The 17,804-nt window shown below is 38.6% G+C and overlaps 1 protein-coding gene across 3 annotated transcripts in view; it reads left to right on the top strand.

Annotated features, from left to right (window-relative positions):
* Positions 1-12,248, top strand: part of EPHA7 (EPH receptor A7) — a 170,160-nt gene extending 157,912 nt beyond the window's left edge. For all 3 annotated transcript variants that reach the window (XM_054162591.1, XM_009909855.2, XM_054162590.1), the window contains one exon: positions 9,470-12,248. In XM_054162591.1, the coding sequence (XP_054018566.1) occupies positions 9,470-9,665 (196 nt within the window). In that variant the 3' untranslated portion in view covers positions 9,666-12,248. The remainder of the gene's footprint in view (positions 1-9,469) is intronic.
* The last annotated feature ends 5,556 nt before the right edge of the window (positions 12,249-17,804 follow it).

The following is a 17,804-nucleotide window of genomic DNA, read 5'->3' as shown; positions in this document are numbered from 1 at the left end:
AGCATTCATCTATATACCTTGATTGCCTTAATGTTGCCACAGATTTTTACACGTTTGAAAGTGGTAGAGTAGACCCAGAAAGCACAATCGCTATCAATACCCTATCTTATCTATCTGTTCAGAACATTACTGCAATTTAGAGCACATGCATGTAAATGGATTTGTAACTGGTAGAGCAGCAACATATTGATGTTGGTGCCATTCCCCAGGTTCCAGGAAAACATAGTCTAGTGTAAGAAAAATAAAGTGCCAGAAAAAGCCGATGGGAGGAACTGAAGAAAAAGCTGGGTCAGAGGGAGAATTAAAGACTAAATGATGAAACAAAGAAATTATCTCAGTTCTGGATTGATTTCATTGAATTTGGAAATTGTGCACCATTAAAGACAGATTGTCAGGCTGTTAGTGACACTGATCTTTCTTGACTTTATCCATCTATATGCATCTAAAAGAGAGATGCCTAAGACAAGCAGGATGAATCTCCCTCTGGGAATGCTTATCTCCATTGCCTGTAGAGGGAACCCAGATGATTAGCTTAAATTAGGCATCTAATATCTAGACAGTTAAAGTTAGGGGAGGTGATTCCTACCCTGTAGGTCCCTGGCTGCTACAGTTTCCCCCACAAACTGAGTGTTATAGAAAGGCAGCTCCTTCCTTACTAGTGTTTTCCAGGATGTGTTTAAATTGGGCTGTATCACAGAGAGGTGTGTTTTGGGGTTTTTTTTATTATTATTTTTACTCAGAGGTTTGTAACAGCTCATCTAAATGCTATTTGTATATGGGTATTAATTCTTGGGGGGTGGGAGGGGGGGAAATTATGATTGTTCTGAGGAAGACCTGCCTAGTAAATTACAGTTCTTTAATATTTTAAATAATCAGAAGTATTTGCTGACATACTGCTTCAGTCCAGAGGTTATGTGATCAGATATGATAGTTGCTGTTTGCAGAACCATGTTTATCTAAAGCCTTGTCATGTAAAAAATCTCCAGGAGGCAAAGATGCTTAAATGTATCTCAAATTGAATGTTGCCCTTAATATCTCAATAATTGAGCTCTGTCTGTATTATTCTCCATTTAAAATGAGGTTTTTATATTTGTTTAAGCTGGGGTTATCTGGCATCCACTGAGGGAGGTTGAAAAAAAAATAAGATTTTAAATTCAATTTGCTTTTCTCCAGTAATAGTAATATACGGTAAATAGTTTCCACTGTTTTGAATGTTACGAAAACTATTGCTTTAATGTGGGGGATAAAGGGGTTTATTTTTATTTTGTTGTTGGTATTTTTTTACATTTATTGGTTAGTAGTTGAAATAAAAAAAAAAAATATTAATAATAATTTGTCCTTAACTTCCTAAATAATTCACATATAACCATTTTGAGAGCAATTTAAATCCCACAACCTTCAAGTTATTACTGGGACAGTGATCATGTCACTACAGCCATAATAGCAAATGATGCTGAGACATCCTGCCACAAGGGCAGATTCAGCTGGCACTCTTGCCCAGTAAAGGCATGAAGCTGTCCACTGGTTTTGTGAGAGGAGTCACAGCCAGCTCAGCCAATAGAGGGTCATTATACCTTTTAAAAATATGTATGTGCCGTGTTAGAGCTAAGACATCCTTAGTGCGTTACTTCCCGGCGTGCAGTTACAAACTGATATGCTCATGATATGCATTTGGGGTTTGGTGGGCTTTGTTTGTTGGTTTCTTTGTTTCATTTTAAACAAGTGACATTTGGGGTGCTTGTGGAAGGAAACAGTTTAAGAGATTGCAATACAAATTCTTGCCTAACTAATTCTGACAGCATGTGCTGCAGGGGTATTCAGGCAGTTGGTGCAATGATTTGCTGAGCAACTAGCACAGCAGGATTTCTTCGTGTTCAGGACCTGTTAGGATTGTACTTCTGATGAATTCACTTATGTGTAGGAGCAGGTAAATTTTTTCCTCCACTAACTTGGAAAGAACTTGCAGACAATAGATTTGGGATTTGAAAGACTACTCAAAATCTTAACCTCCAACAAATTTCCAGGAAAATAAGAAATTCTGGGCAGCAACCTTTATTTTTCTCTCCTGTTCCCTTGAGGGTTGTCAAATGTAGACAACAGTTATAGTTGAACAGAAGTCTTCTTAGTTTGCATAGTGTAGCCTTCTATTTAGTTGTGAATAAGCAATTCTGTAATTTAATTTTCTTGCAAAGAAATTATGGGGGAGGGAGAAGGGGACGCAATAACTTGGGAAAAAACCCACATGAAAGCAAAGAAAGGAAAACCCAGACCAGTAAATTACCTGTGAACCCCAATGTGTGACTGGGTTGACCATTTTGGTAAGACATTCCACACAGGAATTTGAAAAATGCAAGTGATTAAGTCATAGGCATAAAATCTAAAATATCCTGACAAACGAGTAGTGGCAGAATGCAAGCTACATTTATGGGACTTTATCTTCTCTGAATTTAGTTTTGTGAGGTTTTCGTAGCTTAGGATGACGAAGACATGCGTTTGGAGTAAAATCTCTTGAAACAAGCTAAGGGACAAAATTAGTGTGTCTGTAATTTCCATGCAGTTCTTCGTGCCCTTTCAGGGTGGATAAGGGTTTGGCAGTTAGAAAGTGAAAGGAGTCATGTGGAGTTTATATGTTGTACAAACACAGGTTATGTCCAGTGAGATCATGAAAGGTTAAATGTTAAAAGAGGAAACCACTGACTTTTGTACTCGGTGAAAAGGCAGAAGATGGGAGGGAATTGGAAAGAAAGGGGTGTGAAGCCATTTAGAATATAGGGCTCTAAGTCATAGGGCTCTGCAAGACATTGCTGGCAGGGGACTTAAGTGTCAAGAGTTTTTTTTGTTTAAGTAAAGAGACGCTATTAACAAACTATACCTAATAATCTAATGTGGAGTTGTTTCAGTACTCTGATTTTTCCTCAGGCCAGATTGGAATTTGTCAAAGAGACTAAATTGAGACAGATGGGAAAGCAACTGGTAATACACAGCTCATTCAAGCAGACTTGAAAGAGACATGAAAGGAGAATTTTACATTAAAAGCCTGAAAATAAATCATGAACTCTGATGATATTTACTCTCAGAAGGTTTTGGAGTAGTTTTCTTTAAGTCTAGGGTAATGATTGCAGGTTTTAGCACTGGTACTATACAAATTGAGTGAAATTAAAGTCTAATTAGACACAGAAAAAAAGATCCACAAGTCAATAAATAGTTGATGTCTTGATAGCCTGTGAAAAAAAAAAGAAAAGATGTGGTACAGCCATGCAAAGCTTGTGTAGCCAGCCAAATGAATCTTGGACAAAACAAGATATAATGACTAGTGCCAGAAGAGCTAAATCAGGAACAGAACATCTATTCAGCCACGGACCAAAGCTTCTGTATTTAATTGAACCAGATAACCAATTGTAGAACTGTGCTGCTAATAATAATTAATACTACTAATAAAAAACTACAACTTGGAGATCACCTGATGAATCATATGGCCGACACCAAAAAGCACACTCAGTGCTTAAGCTCATAGCTATACCCAAAGACTTACGTGTGCTACTGGTATTAAGAGTTCTATGACTCTGGGTATTTCAAATCATTTATAAACTGGAGACATTATAACCCCTTATCTGTAACAAGAAGGAATGCTGAGAAGTCTGTAAGGTCTACCAAGTGCAATGGAAATATTTTCTGATTATTTCCTCAGACTTACCAGGAAAACATGAGTTTACCTTTTATATTAGGAAACATACTTCCTGTTCCAAAGATGCCGTGAGAATAAAAGTTATCCGTTAGTTTTACTAGAACAACCAAATCTGGCTTGAAGAGGCAAGACTCAAGAATGATAGGTAGAATGTATCCATGTTGATCCCTCATGTTTCATATGTGTTGAAACATTACTCAGGCAATTTCTTGACTATCATTCAAGCTGTTTAACTATGCCAGCTTCCACTGCCTTCCTGAAGGGCTGAATGCCCATTTTTAAGATTTCTGCTGGAAAATATGTTTCAATTTCCTTTCCTCAGGGACCAACTAGCCTATGCCAAGAATGAATGTGTGGTTTAAGAGCAAGCAGGTGCAAGAATCTCGGATTAGTTCTCTCTAGGGTGTTCTTTTCAGTCATAATCGTAAATTAAATATCTTCTCCCACTGAGGCTGCATATAGCGAACAGAATGAGAAATCTGATTTGCCCAAAATAAACTAAGTAAAATCATCCAGATATCTCTAGAAGGCCACTCAGAAATGACAGATTTTAAGTGGTGGTTAGGATTGTGTTCATAAAGTGAAAGAGCTGGGTTTATGGGAAGTCTGTGTGTACAGCTTTCACAGTGTTAATCGCTCCGCCTCCCGAAGTATGAAGCTTTCTGGGTAAACAATATCCTCTGCCATTGTTGTTTAAGCTAGGCTACAAATGGAAAATCTATGAGTCCATAAGAACAAAGAAAGAAAAAAAATTGTAACAGAATTAGACCAAGTCTTCACCATTTATTGCTTAGTCTTGGCAGCACTGGTACTTCCATATGGAATCAGTGGAAGAGTAAGGTGGGTTAAGATAACAGAAGAATGAGATAAGGTGGAGTGAGGGGACTTTCTGGAGGAAAAGAGGGGCTGAGAAGATATGCTGGATCTGTGGGTCACTTTGAGCAGCCTTTGTGTTTCTCTTGCAGGCTTTTTGCACTGCAGAGCCCTTACTCTCTGTCCATTTCACCCCAAGTCTTTCTCATGGTTCTTCTACTTCATTAGGCCCTTAAGTCTTCCTTTATACTACTCTATACAAAATAGTGGTGTCTCCTTTCCCAGTAGCCAACATTTGTACCCTCATAGGCTGCTGGATAACAAGGCAGGGTTAGGTTGAAATCCATGCCAGTGTGCCTATAGGAAGAATTGGGCCAGCAAGACACTGAGAAGGATTGTTAATGAGGATTTTTTGGTTATTACTGGGTGTCAGTACTATGAACAAGTGATGAATTACTGTTGTGGAGAGAAAGGTTTCACCTTGCTACGTAGCTTCCCTACACATCACCAGTTCATCCACTGCCAGGAGGAGGAAGTGGGACAAGGAAGAGGGAAAAATAACCCAACACTTTCAGGCATTTCTTTGTAGTACTTTTTTCAAGACAAAAAATAGTTTCAGTGCCTACATTACCTGAACTTGTGCAAGAACAAATCCTTTTTGATGCTGGCAAAAGCATCCCAAATAGATTGTGTGCTGTCTGCTGCAAATCTCATCTACAAGCTGCCTCCCGTCCCATGAAACTTCTTGGCTGAGACTGGGTGGTCTCCCAAACGGTACCTTCCTTGCTACAGTTAACTGAGTATCACAACACCAAAGACCCTCTGCAGGTGTCTATCTTTATTTCCTTATGCAAAAGTGCCATTGGTGTTTGAAACATATGTTGCCAGCCATAAGAAGAGAAAATAATTTTTGCACTGTGCTCTACTTTTCTGTTTCTTCACAGCTGGCATTGCCCATGCTTCACTAGGGGCAGGGTGTAAAATGATGGCAGGGAGGGAACATCCTTCCTAGCGGCATCAACAAATGCAATGTCTATCTAGGGCCAACAAACTATGGGTCAGAGAGATCACTCCAAATATTGAAGCGCAGAGATCATTAGTGATGGTCAAAATAAACAAACAAACCAAAAACCCAACAACCTACAACTGTATATATTGGGGTTGTTGAGGCATTGAATATGGAAGACTGATTAAGTCAGGCTTAACATCTGAACTGCCTGATAGCTCCAATGGTACAGCCTGATAGGAGTACGGTTTAAATAATATCTATTGGCAGTGCAATCTAAGAGGTACCTGAATGGCAGAAATCAAAAGACCTGGTTAAGGGGACAATCTTAGGGCAGCAAGAAGAAAGAGCTACCTTCTGTGATTTTTATACTTTCCATAATCAAAATTAAACCATTTCTCAAGGACACTATGAAATTAATTTACCTGGATTAATAAAAATCATATGGAAACAAATGCTTTACCTGTGTTATCTGTTTCTGAATTATTTGCTGAAAAAGAGGGAGGGTATTCCCTGAAATACTACCTGCTGTCAGTATAGCAAAGTATCTAATACAGAAAATAAACAAACAAAAAAAAAATCAATGTAAATTATGTCTTGAAAGCAGCTCATACCATTTTTAGGCTTGTACTTTGAAACAGGATTGTGTGAAGTTGAATTTATTTTTTCCTCCTTTTTTTTTTTTTTTTCTTTTTTAACATGAATTAAATTTAAAATCTTAGAGGAATGGATATTATATATTCCATAATGATTTTAGAAGTGGTTGCCTGATATTTAAGATTAAATTTTAAGGTTTAAATTAATGGTTTAAGGTTTAAATTTTAAGGTTTAAATTAATTTCACTTTAGATACCAGAGAAACAGAAACTACATAGCTTGGTATACATGTCTGTCCCTGAGATGTCATAGCACACTTCTGCAAAACAGAATATCATTGTTGGCAGTGCTATTGTGTCATCATTATTTGGTTTGGGTTTAAGGCCTTTTGGTGATCAAAACTTACATTATCTAAAGTCAGTAACCATTTTAAGTACATGAATATGAAGTAAATTAGTAGAGGTTGTTTGCTGAAATTATGGGGATACCCTACAGAGGTGATGTCCAGCTGGTACTGAGCTGACTCTCTCCTTGTTTATTGTAAAGGCCAGAACAAGCCCACAGACTGACTCCCGTCATGCATATTGACAGCTGAATCATGGAGACTCAGAGTTCAGGATACACAGCTGACAAGAATGTAACACCTGTCTGGCATCCTTTTAACTCTAGTTCCAGGAAGGCTTACCTTATTTTTTTGTGTTCTGATGGGTGGCCTACTTATTCTCATGGGTTAGAAATGGGTAGAAAGAGCAAGAGTGACTCTAAAATTTTGGGTGGCAGGAAGGTATTATATCAAAACCAACATGATACTTTCAGCCTCTGTGCTGGAAAAGAGAGACTCTCTAGGTATTCATATATTGCCACACACTGAGCTGCAGCTGCTTTCCAGGAAAAAAAGTTGCTCAGGCTAAACCTAATCCCAAATTTCCTTTAAAATTCCTTCCTACACAGTGCAATGTCTTCCCTTCATGAAATACCTTTCCCTTCAATAAATCCCCACCCTCTTACTCTGATATTCCTGTTTAGCCACTTCTCTAGGAATGAAGAGACTGCTGCTCTGAATGAAATGGAGTTTCTTTCATGGAAAGGGTTGACTGGCCTGTCACAACCCAGAAGAGCTAGTATCTTGGTCTGCAGGCACCACACTTTGCGACATCATTCTGTCATTACTCAGCTGTTAGATAAAATGGTCATGATCCCTCTGATCCTTCTTTTACATTTCCTGTTGATAAGATGAATTTAGGCATCTACTTTCAGAGAATATTTTGGGCTGTGAATTCCTGAATGTAATTTACTCAGGACACCTCCAGATATACTTCTGGGATGCATGATGGCATACCCAGGATCCCTTGAGAACTGAAGCCCTATCCTCAACTCAGCAGGGCTTGTCATCTAATTTATCCACTCTCTTGAACTGGTCTTCAGTTTCTCCAAATGATTTTATTTTTTCAATCTTATTCCAGAGAGACAGAGTACCTAATTCAGGCCTGGAATGGCATTGGATAGCAGGGCTGCTAGTAATGAATCTTATGATAATCAATAGCTAGGTCATACAGATGCAAGGAAATTATTAAGTCAGTTTGCTATATGTCACACAGAGATCTTCATCTCCCATTTATTGATGTTTCATACTTTTTAGCCTGCACTTAATCTTTGCTCTGGTGAAACCAGTACTCGGCCGTGAGAACCAGGTGCAGTTCAGAGTCAAGCCATGCCACAGTCCAGAGTATATGTACACTATCTCGTGAATCTCTTGATCTGGAGACCTTTTGTCCTGGTGCTGACCAAAAATCTTAGTAGAGACAGAACCAATATAAATGTAACCTGATGTTCTCAATACCTATGCATCTAAGTGCTGTTTGTGAACTACCATTTACCTTTAGCTCTGAATAAATCCATGTCAATCATTTTTACTAATTCAAAGACTTACTTGTCTTCAAAACAGCAAGAAGACACTATCAGGGTCAATAAAAGTCTTCCTTTTGGAAAGGGTTTCTCCTCAAAGGTAGTTTTTGCTGCATTTTTTTTCTCATGCATTCCTTGCATTACTAGGGTTCCAAAGAGCAGATATATATAAAAAAACCCCAACCACTAATAGAAGCAAGATTTAGCTTAATTAATACCTTCTCTTAATGTAAAATAAGTCCCTAAGACACTACACAAGAGACAGGAAAATATCATTCTGTCCCTCCAGATTGCTTCCTTTAGCTTTCCAGGTTTTTAGTGCTTTGTTTTTGTTTTTGTTTGTTTTTTTTTAATAAGCCTCTGATTTTATGGCTATTAATATTGTCAGATCCTCTTCTCTACTTTATCATAAAACATCTGCTCCCATTTTGTCCAGTTCGGTGACAGAGATGTATGGCATGTTACAATGTATTAATAATGCTCTTCTCTTGAATTGCTATCTTCCCTTTGATTCACACTGTTAAATAATCTAATCCATGTGCTGGAATGACAGATACTACTTTGGAATCAGCTGCAAGAATATTGGTTGGTATGGCAGGGGGGTATTCCTCTGCTGGTTTATTTTTCTTTAGTGCTAGTGTTACATTGACTTGTCTCAATGTCTGTAATAAATTGCATTTCTCTCATGATTTTCAAAAAATTTAGTTAAGATATTGCTAATCACATGTGAAACAATTTCTATTCACTCCTGGCCTGGATCCATTAGTCCTAAAGTTATATTATTTTAGTGATTTCATGTGACTAGCCTGTCACTAAATGCACAGCAAAATCCACATCTTTTTATTTCCTTTTCTTTCTGGAGCTTTTTTGGCAACATGAGTAAAATAAAGACTGTCTTGGGGTGCTTAACATAATGACTGAGACAAGTCAGTTAAAATGTTTTATAAGATTCTTTAGAAATACTGACAGCTTCTGGTAATATCAGTTAGGATAAAGGAGAGTTTACTACATTAGTTTACATCCTAGAATATAACTGCCATGTGTATGCTTCTTTAATTAAGCATAGTTTAAACTGAACACACCCATTCCACCCTTTTCCCTGCTTTTCTGTTTTAAAGTTACCTATATCTTCTCCTAGCCCTCAATTTTGCACCCAAACACCCAGCTGGAAAACTGCACCTCGTTCATTAATTTCCTTTATTTCCAGTACTGAAATTGTTAAATACAACCCTGTGGCTCATTGAGATCCAGTGTGAGACACAACGTTGCCTTCATGTTAGAGGTGTTTACCTGGGTATCTTTGGGCTTATTGATGTTTAACTAGCTAGTCAATGAGAATTTTTTTAAAGTAGTGGTGTATACATGGCAATGACAATGATAGTGTAATTTGCCTCTATTACTTCCTGATATCAGGATTCTGCTGCACTGCAAATTTCATATCTGTTGTTATTATTTGTTTGACAGAATCAAAAACATGCCAGGTGCTTTGCAAAACAGAGAACAAGAAAAATCCCTTTCCAGAAGAGATGACAGCCTGAATAAAAATGGCATAATGGCAGGAGAAAAAGGAAGCAGAAAGGGGAAGCAAAACAAGAGTTATAACCATAAGATCATGAGATTGGTTTGGAGGCACAGTGAACGCTATGAGGCATTTTTTTAACGCTCATAAGGACTGTAGTTGGGATTAGAGAATGGAAATGTAGAAAAGAAGCGTGGAAAGGAATGGAGAAGAAGGGAGGAACAGACTGGCAACAGGAGGAAGAGTAAACAGAGGTGTATGGGAGAGGCCAGAACACACACCTGACAAACTGAGGATTATAACTAATGCCAAGAGTGAAAGACCACATCTGAAGAGCATGATGATTTCAGGAGGATGGCGAAGCAGGACATGGTGATGCTGCTAGGGAGAGAAGAGCCAGCAAAGCTGCCCTGGAAGCCTGCCCTGGAAGCTCCTCACACTAATATAACCCTGCTTCCCCATCTTCTTTCTAGCTCTCCTCTTAAACACAAAATATGTATACAGAAGAGCAAAGGAGAAGGAGAAGCACCTAAATCAAATATTTCCAAAGAACCTGCTGGGGAAGAAGTTTAAATTGGGATAATACAGATTTACTCCTACTGATGCTGCTGCTGGTAGCAAATGGCAGAAAGCATCCTGTTAGCCTTTTTCATGCAGACCAATCAATGGGAGTCTTTGCCACTATTTACAAATAGGTCTTGCTGAGAATTACTCAGCAAAATTATAATACTCCAGCCAATCCAGGACATTTTAAAATGTCCTTTTATTCTAGATCAGAAAGAAGCAGAAATTATGACATTTACAGTGAATGAATAGGAAAGAAAAATAGTTGATCAATTTCTTTTAAAGCTGAAAGTAATAATTTTGATATTAAAGAGAAATACAAGTCAAATTTTGCTCATTGGAAAAAAAATGTTTCATTAAATTTTCTGATAAAATTGAGAGGTATTTTAGTTCTGTTGGATTGGCATTTTGTTTTCTTTTGTTGTGGGGGGTGGTGTCCTAGAAATCGGTGGTGTTTTAAGAATAAAACTGAAAAATTGCCATTTTCAATGTCAGACATTTTAAAATCTCCTGATTTCCAAGGTAAGAATTCTTCAGGACTAAGAAAGCTGCAAAGTGGCCAGTCTAATCTCTTCCTCACTTCCTTCTCCTCTGCTTTGGTGATCAACCATGTCTAATGATTAGGCCACAAAGAGCAAAACAAGTTTCTGTGTCTCCCTGAGAAAAGGCATTTTGCCAACTTCTTGAAGAATTATTAACTAGATCTGCTTACAGGAAGCCACTTTTTTGCTGCAGACTATGTGTCCATTTAAATCTTCCTCTCAGCTCTTCCATTTTGCCTGGGAAAGTTTATCAGAAAGCACACTGGAAAGGCTCAAATCTTTCTGTCTTCAGTGAAACTGTTTTTAGATGTAGTTGTAGCTTGGCAGATGTACTGGTATGACAGTTGAGAGACTGCTGGTGGTTATGGAGCATTCTATTATTCTGGCTTATATAGACACTTTTTGCTTGATACTTCTGACTGCAAAGTATTGATGTTTAGGGTACTATAGGTGCTTACCTGTTGTACTTTTTTCTTCTAAGTTGTAGAGGAAAGCGATGGATAATTTTTTTTCTTCTCCTTCAGGATAACACAGCTTTGCATGAGTCATTCATCTTGAATGTACACCAGAGTGATATCAAGTTGGTTGTTGTGACACCTTATCAATATGATGCCCATTTTTAGTCTCTTCTAGGAGTGGAATGATTTGTGTTGTCTGGTGGAGACAATGACCTCGTCTAAGAATATCTTGATGACTCTGGATAGGGTTCAAATAATTCGTCTAGGTGAGAAGGAGACAATTGAAAGTCGTAGCCGAAGTATTACCAGAAATCCTTAACTGGTTGGGTTTGTCTGTCATTTGCTTTAAGATTTTAGTGAATGGTGGCTTAATGGATTCTCAATTGGCAGCAATGGTCAAGCTGGGTTTTTTTGTTGTTGTTATATTTTGTTACTATTCAATTTGAACTTTACTTAAGTTAATGAATGTCACCTCAGGGTACCATTTTAGCAATGAGGTTTACAGGACCAAATCTGTCAATGTAGAAACGTAGTTACTAAAGAACATACCTAGTATGGAGACTTAACCCAATGCTCAGCAGCAACTGAAGAATCAGGCCCACTTTAGGAACTTTTCTCCACTATTATTGAAATAACAGTGCATTTAAATCATGGAGCCATGGTATCACCCTTATAAACTCTACGCTGCTTAAATTCCTCTTACAATCAAATGTAGCTCAAAGTTTTATAATAGTACACATCTTATTAAAAAAAAGAGATTGCAAAGAAATGTCATAGTATGTCAACATCATGCAGATTTTTTTTGCATAACATTCTTACATATTTGAAAGAAGCTCATTAACTCAGTTGAGTAAAACTTTTTGCAATAAGTCAGTATAAAGCAATATCAAAACTGATCTTGCAAAATTTTGCCTCTGCTTCTGATGTGGTAGCAGATATGGAAGATGTGTGTAACTATCTTTTGGCCCTGAGGAAGGTCCTACCTTCATATCCTCTGCTACCAAAAAACCCAGACAAATTCTATTGGAAAAGGTGGCATAACCTCTGAATGCTACAGTCTGACCTACCTTCTGAGTTCAGACACCGAACTGGATGTATGATTTTGGAAAGGATTTAATACCAGCTACCTCAGTAGCCTTGTGATGCTAAAGTTAAAAAGCTGGGGGTGGGGGGGAAATGAGTATTATAATGTGTTCTGAGATTAAAGGACAGCATGGTTTTACTTTTTATCTTTTTTTTTTTTTTTTTAACCTTGCCTACATTTGTCCTCCAATCCTTTCCTATTGTTATCTATCGGCTTTTCCAAGAAGACACTTGGTTGTGCACAAAATTATAAGAGCTGCACTAACACAAGTCCATGTAGCCCTGTGTACCTGGCAGGTGTCCTGCTTTGGGAGGGGTACAGTCTTGTCATGGGGCCTCCACTGTACCCTGCAGATTAGAGACACCTGACTGATAGCCAGACATCTTCAGGGCTCTGTGTCCAATATGTACAGTTCAAATGCTTCCTAAATCAGAGGGTGCACTATGTTTAATAGTCTGAATTTGTCCTAGATCCTGTGAATTTACTTCCTCCTTCTGTCTCTCTTTCTCTTTCTGTCTTGTCCTTCTTTCTTCTGAAGTAGAATGACCAGGGCTGCATGAATTATTCAACATAAGAGTGTACGATGTATTTATACAGTGATATAGCGATACAGTGTATTTATACAGTGATATATATATATATGTTTTCTTTTTTGTTTACAGTTTCCTTCTTAATCATCTAAATACCCTGTTTCACGTTTTCACTTGATACTGAGTGCTTGACTTGATGTATTCAGAGAGCTGTCTGATATTAAGACACTATTATTTTCTTCTCAAGTAATAGTTAATTTGTAGTACCTGCCTGTGTATGTACAGTTGGGCTTATTTTTCCCTTGTGCATTTCTTTTTGCTTTATCAAATTTTATCACCACTTTATGGCCAATGGCATTCAAAATTGTGAAGTTATTTTGCAGCTCCTTACAGGCAGCTTCTGGTTTAACTTTTAAAAATCATTTTGTACCAAACTTTCTCATCTGACAGTTCTTAGATATCACGTTTCCCTTTATTAAAAATAAAAGTACTTTTGCTTAAATCCTTTGTTTTAGTTCATGCCTCAGTCCAGGAATCTTTGCACACACTTAAATGCCTAGATGCTATAATTCACTTCTGTGTTTTTTCAGGATGGGGGAGGGAGGCTTCAAGCTATTGTCATTTGTGTTTTATTAATTGGAAACCTTAAAAGTAGAATTTAGGCCTTCTTATTGCCTACTCGTTCTGACAGAGTGGTTATACAATCTTCAGAGTGAAAAATTGCTAAGGGCTAGATCCATAAAGTGCATTTAGGAATAGCCTTTAGCCCCTTAGATATCCTGCCTCCTTGCAGAAGCTATAAATCCAGATTAGACACATCCCTCTACACTGAAAGAGGACAGCTGGGTATTTAACAGCAGCCTCCACCGACTGCAGCATACTGAGCAGGGAACAGTCTGAGTGAACTGTAGAAAGAGCCAGATGGGGGAAATAAAGCAAGTGAATGGTGTACCGATATTGGTATATTTTTCAACACTGCCCTACACACGGGACTACAGGGTGTTGAGAGGTGAGACTTGCAGCATCTCTCCCACAGTAGCTGGACCTCTTGTTTATCCAACTATTTCCCACAGTGAGTTCTAGCCTTAAACTACAATACTGAGGTGCCAAACAAAATCTTTCTTTCAGTCCCAGTAAATATTGAATTCCCAGGGTTAGGCAATAACTAAGTGGACTTTGGGGAACTATCCCATCAGTGTGATAACCCAGAGCTTCATAGAGCCACTTATGTTTCATTGCAGGTCTAAGCTGGGATCTGTTACAGTATCAGTGAAAGCAGTGAGAATAATTCAAACTCTGCTTTAGCAAATCTGTTAAACTTGCTTTTGTGAAAAGGACTCACTTCTGTTTGTCCCATATCTTCACTTCATTGAAATGGCATTTTAGTAATACTCCAAAACCTGTTCTCTGTCTACATTAGGATTATGCCATGACCCATGTTACTTTATGTGTATGCTGAGAGTACGCAGTTGTAGACAGTAGATGAGTTATTAGGATACCCTTAGATATTAGGAAATTTTACTAAGTGGGGGATATAAGTGGGTGATGACTGACATTTAGAGTTTTTCAATTTGAGTTACGTCTTGGATGTTTGAGAGGAGGAATGAAAGGCTATTTTATTTGTTTGGTTTTTTTAACAATCTCTAATTGCCTATATAAAAAAACAACCAACCAAAACCAACACCAACACAAAAAACCCACCCAAAATAATCAAACACTCAGAAATACATTGTGCTGTGGTTATTTTTCTATAGTCATTAAAGTAATTCTTTCAAAAACTATAGCTATACTGGGCTGGCCAGCCACAAAAGAGAAGTAGCTGTCAGAGGAGATTTGTGATGTTCCTAGAGAAAGTGTTATGAATTTCCATATGTTTCATTACAGTGCAGATGCTTGTAAATCTTTCTCTGAACCTTGGGAGCTAATAAGCAAAAAATTAAGACTCCACAAACTACCAAATCAAAGCACTATGCAATGTTTTAAAAATGAGTAAGCCCTGAATGACTTTTTTTCTCTATTTCTGTATCTAAATAGCTATACTGATATAGGCTATTTCCCACATTTATAATTAAATTCTTACTTTCTCAGTTTATTCAACATATATGCTGGACCAGTCTCTCCCCTGCTACAGTATTTTCTTGGTATCGCTGGTCTTAACTTTGATGGGTTCTATTATTTAATTGACAGATATTTATTGAGCAACAATGGCAGGCAGCAATAAAATAAAGAAGTCTGAACAGAAATCTGGGATTAGAGGAAAATTCAAAACAAATCCCAGGTCAGGTGGTATTTTCTGGTATGTAACGGGCTCTTTCTATACACAATGCCAAAATGGCAAAGAAGGTGAATTTTTACACACCAATGCCAAATAACAGTAAAGCTCTTTCTAGGAGATGTAGTATACTTAGGGACACAAAGAAAGGAACTGGTAAAAAGGCTTTAAACCTGCTTAAAAAATACAAAGTAATAACTTTAAGTTGATGAACTTTTTTGCCGGTTCTGCAGCTGTCTATTCACACCAGGTCCTTTAAAAAGTCTCACTCCTTGTTCACAGCCCATTTTACTAGACCTTTCTAGGTATTTTCTTTCTCTGGGATCAAAGTCTGGGTGTACACACTCTTTTTATTCAGTGCATTCTTCTTTTACATTCACTTGGACTTGTTCTTGCATCATTTAATTTGTTTGCCTCAAGTTTATTCAAGACTTTTATGGGGTTTTTTTAGTTGTGTTTTGAATGTAAACTATATTTAATATTCTTGAAAGATGGATGTGGTTCAATCTTTTGTTCTTATCCAAACCCTCAGAATTTAGGATGTGAAAATTTATTGATTCTTTAGGGGGAATAAAAATATAAAATAAATAAAATCATCTTTTCAAGTTATATAAAAGCAATTTTTTTTCTGTAACATAACTTTGCATTAAGGTTCATAAAAGTTTGGAAACTCAACTTGAAACCACTTTGGGGTATCTGACTTTTTAAGTAATGATGTCCAAATCTCTAAATCACAGGAATTCTCAGTTTATTACAATCCTCAGAAATATAAAAACATGTTTTAAAATAAGAGGAACTGCCTAAGTTGGTGACTTTTATATAGAGCCTTGATTTATTTTATGCTCAAGCTCGCTCTTATAAATGTACACACAGATGTCTGCACTTTCACAGAATACAATTATAGAATCACAGAATTGTTTAGGTTGGAAGAGGTGTCTCAGATCATCACATCCAACCATTGACCTCACACTGCCAAATCCACCACTCAGCCATGTGTCTCAGCACCACATCTACATCTTTTAAATAATTCCAGGGATGGTGACTCAATGAGTTCCCTGGGTAGCCTGCTCCAATGCTTGATAACCCTTTCAGTGAAGAAATTTTTCCTAATGTCCAATCTAAACCTACTCAAGAGCAAGCTGAGACTATTCCCTCTCGTCCAATCATGTCCAAACATGAGCCTGCAGTGTGCCCAGGCAGCCAAGAGGGCCAATGGCATCCTGGCCTGCATCAGGAACAGTGTGGCCAGCAGGAGCAGGGAGGTCATTCTTCCCCTGTACACTGCACTAGTTAGGCTGCACCTTGAGTACTGTGTCCAGTTCTGGGCCCCTCAGTTTAGGAAGGAGGTTGACTTGCTGGAATGAGTCCAGAGAACAGCAATGAAGTTGGTGAGGAGTTTGGAACACAAGCCCTATGAGGAGAGGCTGAGGGAGCTGGGGTTGCTTAGCCTGGAGAAGAGGAGACTCACAGGTGACCTCATTACTCTCTACAACTACTTGAAGGGAGGTTGTAGACAGACGGATGTTGGTCTCTTCTCCCAGGCAGCCAGTACCAGAACAAGAGGACCCAGTCTCAGGCTGCACCAGGGGAGGTTTAGGTTGGATGTTAGGAAGAAGTTCTATACAGAGAGAGAGATTGCCCATTGGAATGGGCTGCCAGGGGAGGTGGTGGAGTTGCCATCATTGAAGGTGTTCAGGAGAAGACTTGATGGGGTGCTTGGTGCCATGGGTTAGTTGTTTAGGTGGGTTAGATTGGTTGATGGGTTGGATATGATGATCTTGAAGGTCTCTTCCAACCTGATTTATTCTATGTATTCTATGTATTTTTCACCTGAAAAGACAGATCAACACCCACCTTGATACAACCTCCTTTCAAGTAGTTGTAGTGAGTGATAAGGTCTTCCTTGAGCATCCTTTTCTCCAAGTTAAACAATCCCAGTTCCCTTAGCTGCTCCTCATAAGGCCTGTTCTCCAGATGCTTTGCCAGCTTCATTGCCCTTCTTTGGACACACTCCAGCACCTCAATGTCTTGTAGTGAGGGGCTCAAAACTGCACATGATATTAGAGACACAATCTCATCAGTGCCAGGTACAGGGGGACAATCACTTCTCTGTTCCTGCTGGCCACATTATTTCTGGTACAAACCAGGATACTACTGGCTTTCTCGACCACCTGAGTACACTGCTGGCTCAAGTTCAGCCAGCTGTCAATCAACACCCTCAGGTCTTTCTCTGGCTGGTAGCTTTCCAGCCACTCTTCTTGAAGCTTGTACCATTGCATGGGATTGTTATGTTTCAAATGCAGGACTTGACACTTGTAGTTGCTGAACCTCATCAATCCAGCCTGTCCAGAACCCTCTGTAGAGCCTCCTAACCCTCCAGCAGACCAGCTCTCCTTCCCAACTTAATGTCATCTGCTCCAAACTTACTGAGGGCATACTTAATCCCCTTGTCCAGATCACTGATAAAGATGCTAAACAGAATAGGTCCCAATATTGAGCCCTGGGGAATACTACTTGGGCCCAGCCACCAACTGCATACAGCTCTGTTTAGCACAACTCTGAGTCTGGCCAGCCAGTTTTTCACCCAGTGAGAGTATGCCAATCCAAACCCTGAGCAGCCAGTTTCTCCAGGAGAATGCTGGGTAAAATGGTGTCAAATACTGTACCTAAGTTCAAGCAGATAACATGCACAGCCTTTCCCTTGTCTACTAAGCAGGTCATCTTGTCTTAAAAGGCGATCCCCCAGGCTGACTGGGCCTGATCACTTGGTTATTCTCAACATGCTACAGGATGTCACTCAAGATGGTCTGCTCCATGACCTTTCCTGGCA

The sequence above is a fragment of the Dryobates pubescens genome, chromosome 6, assembly GCF_014839835.1.
Source record: "Dryobates pubescens isolate bDryPub1 chromosome 6, bDryPub1.pri, whole genome shotgun sequence".
Classification (NCBI taxonomy): Eukaryota; Metazoa; Chordata; class Aves; order Piciformes; family Picidae; genus Dryobates; species Dryobates pubescens.
The sequence above is the reverse complement of the archived record's forward strand: the minus strand, read 5'-3'. Positions and strand labels throughout refer to the sequence as shown.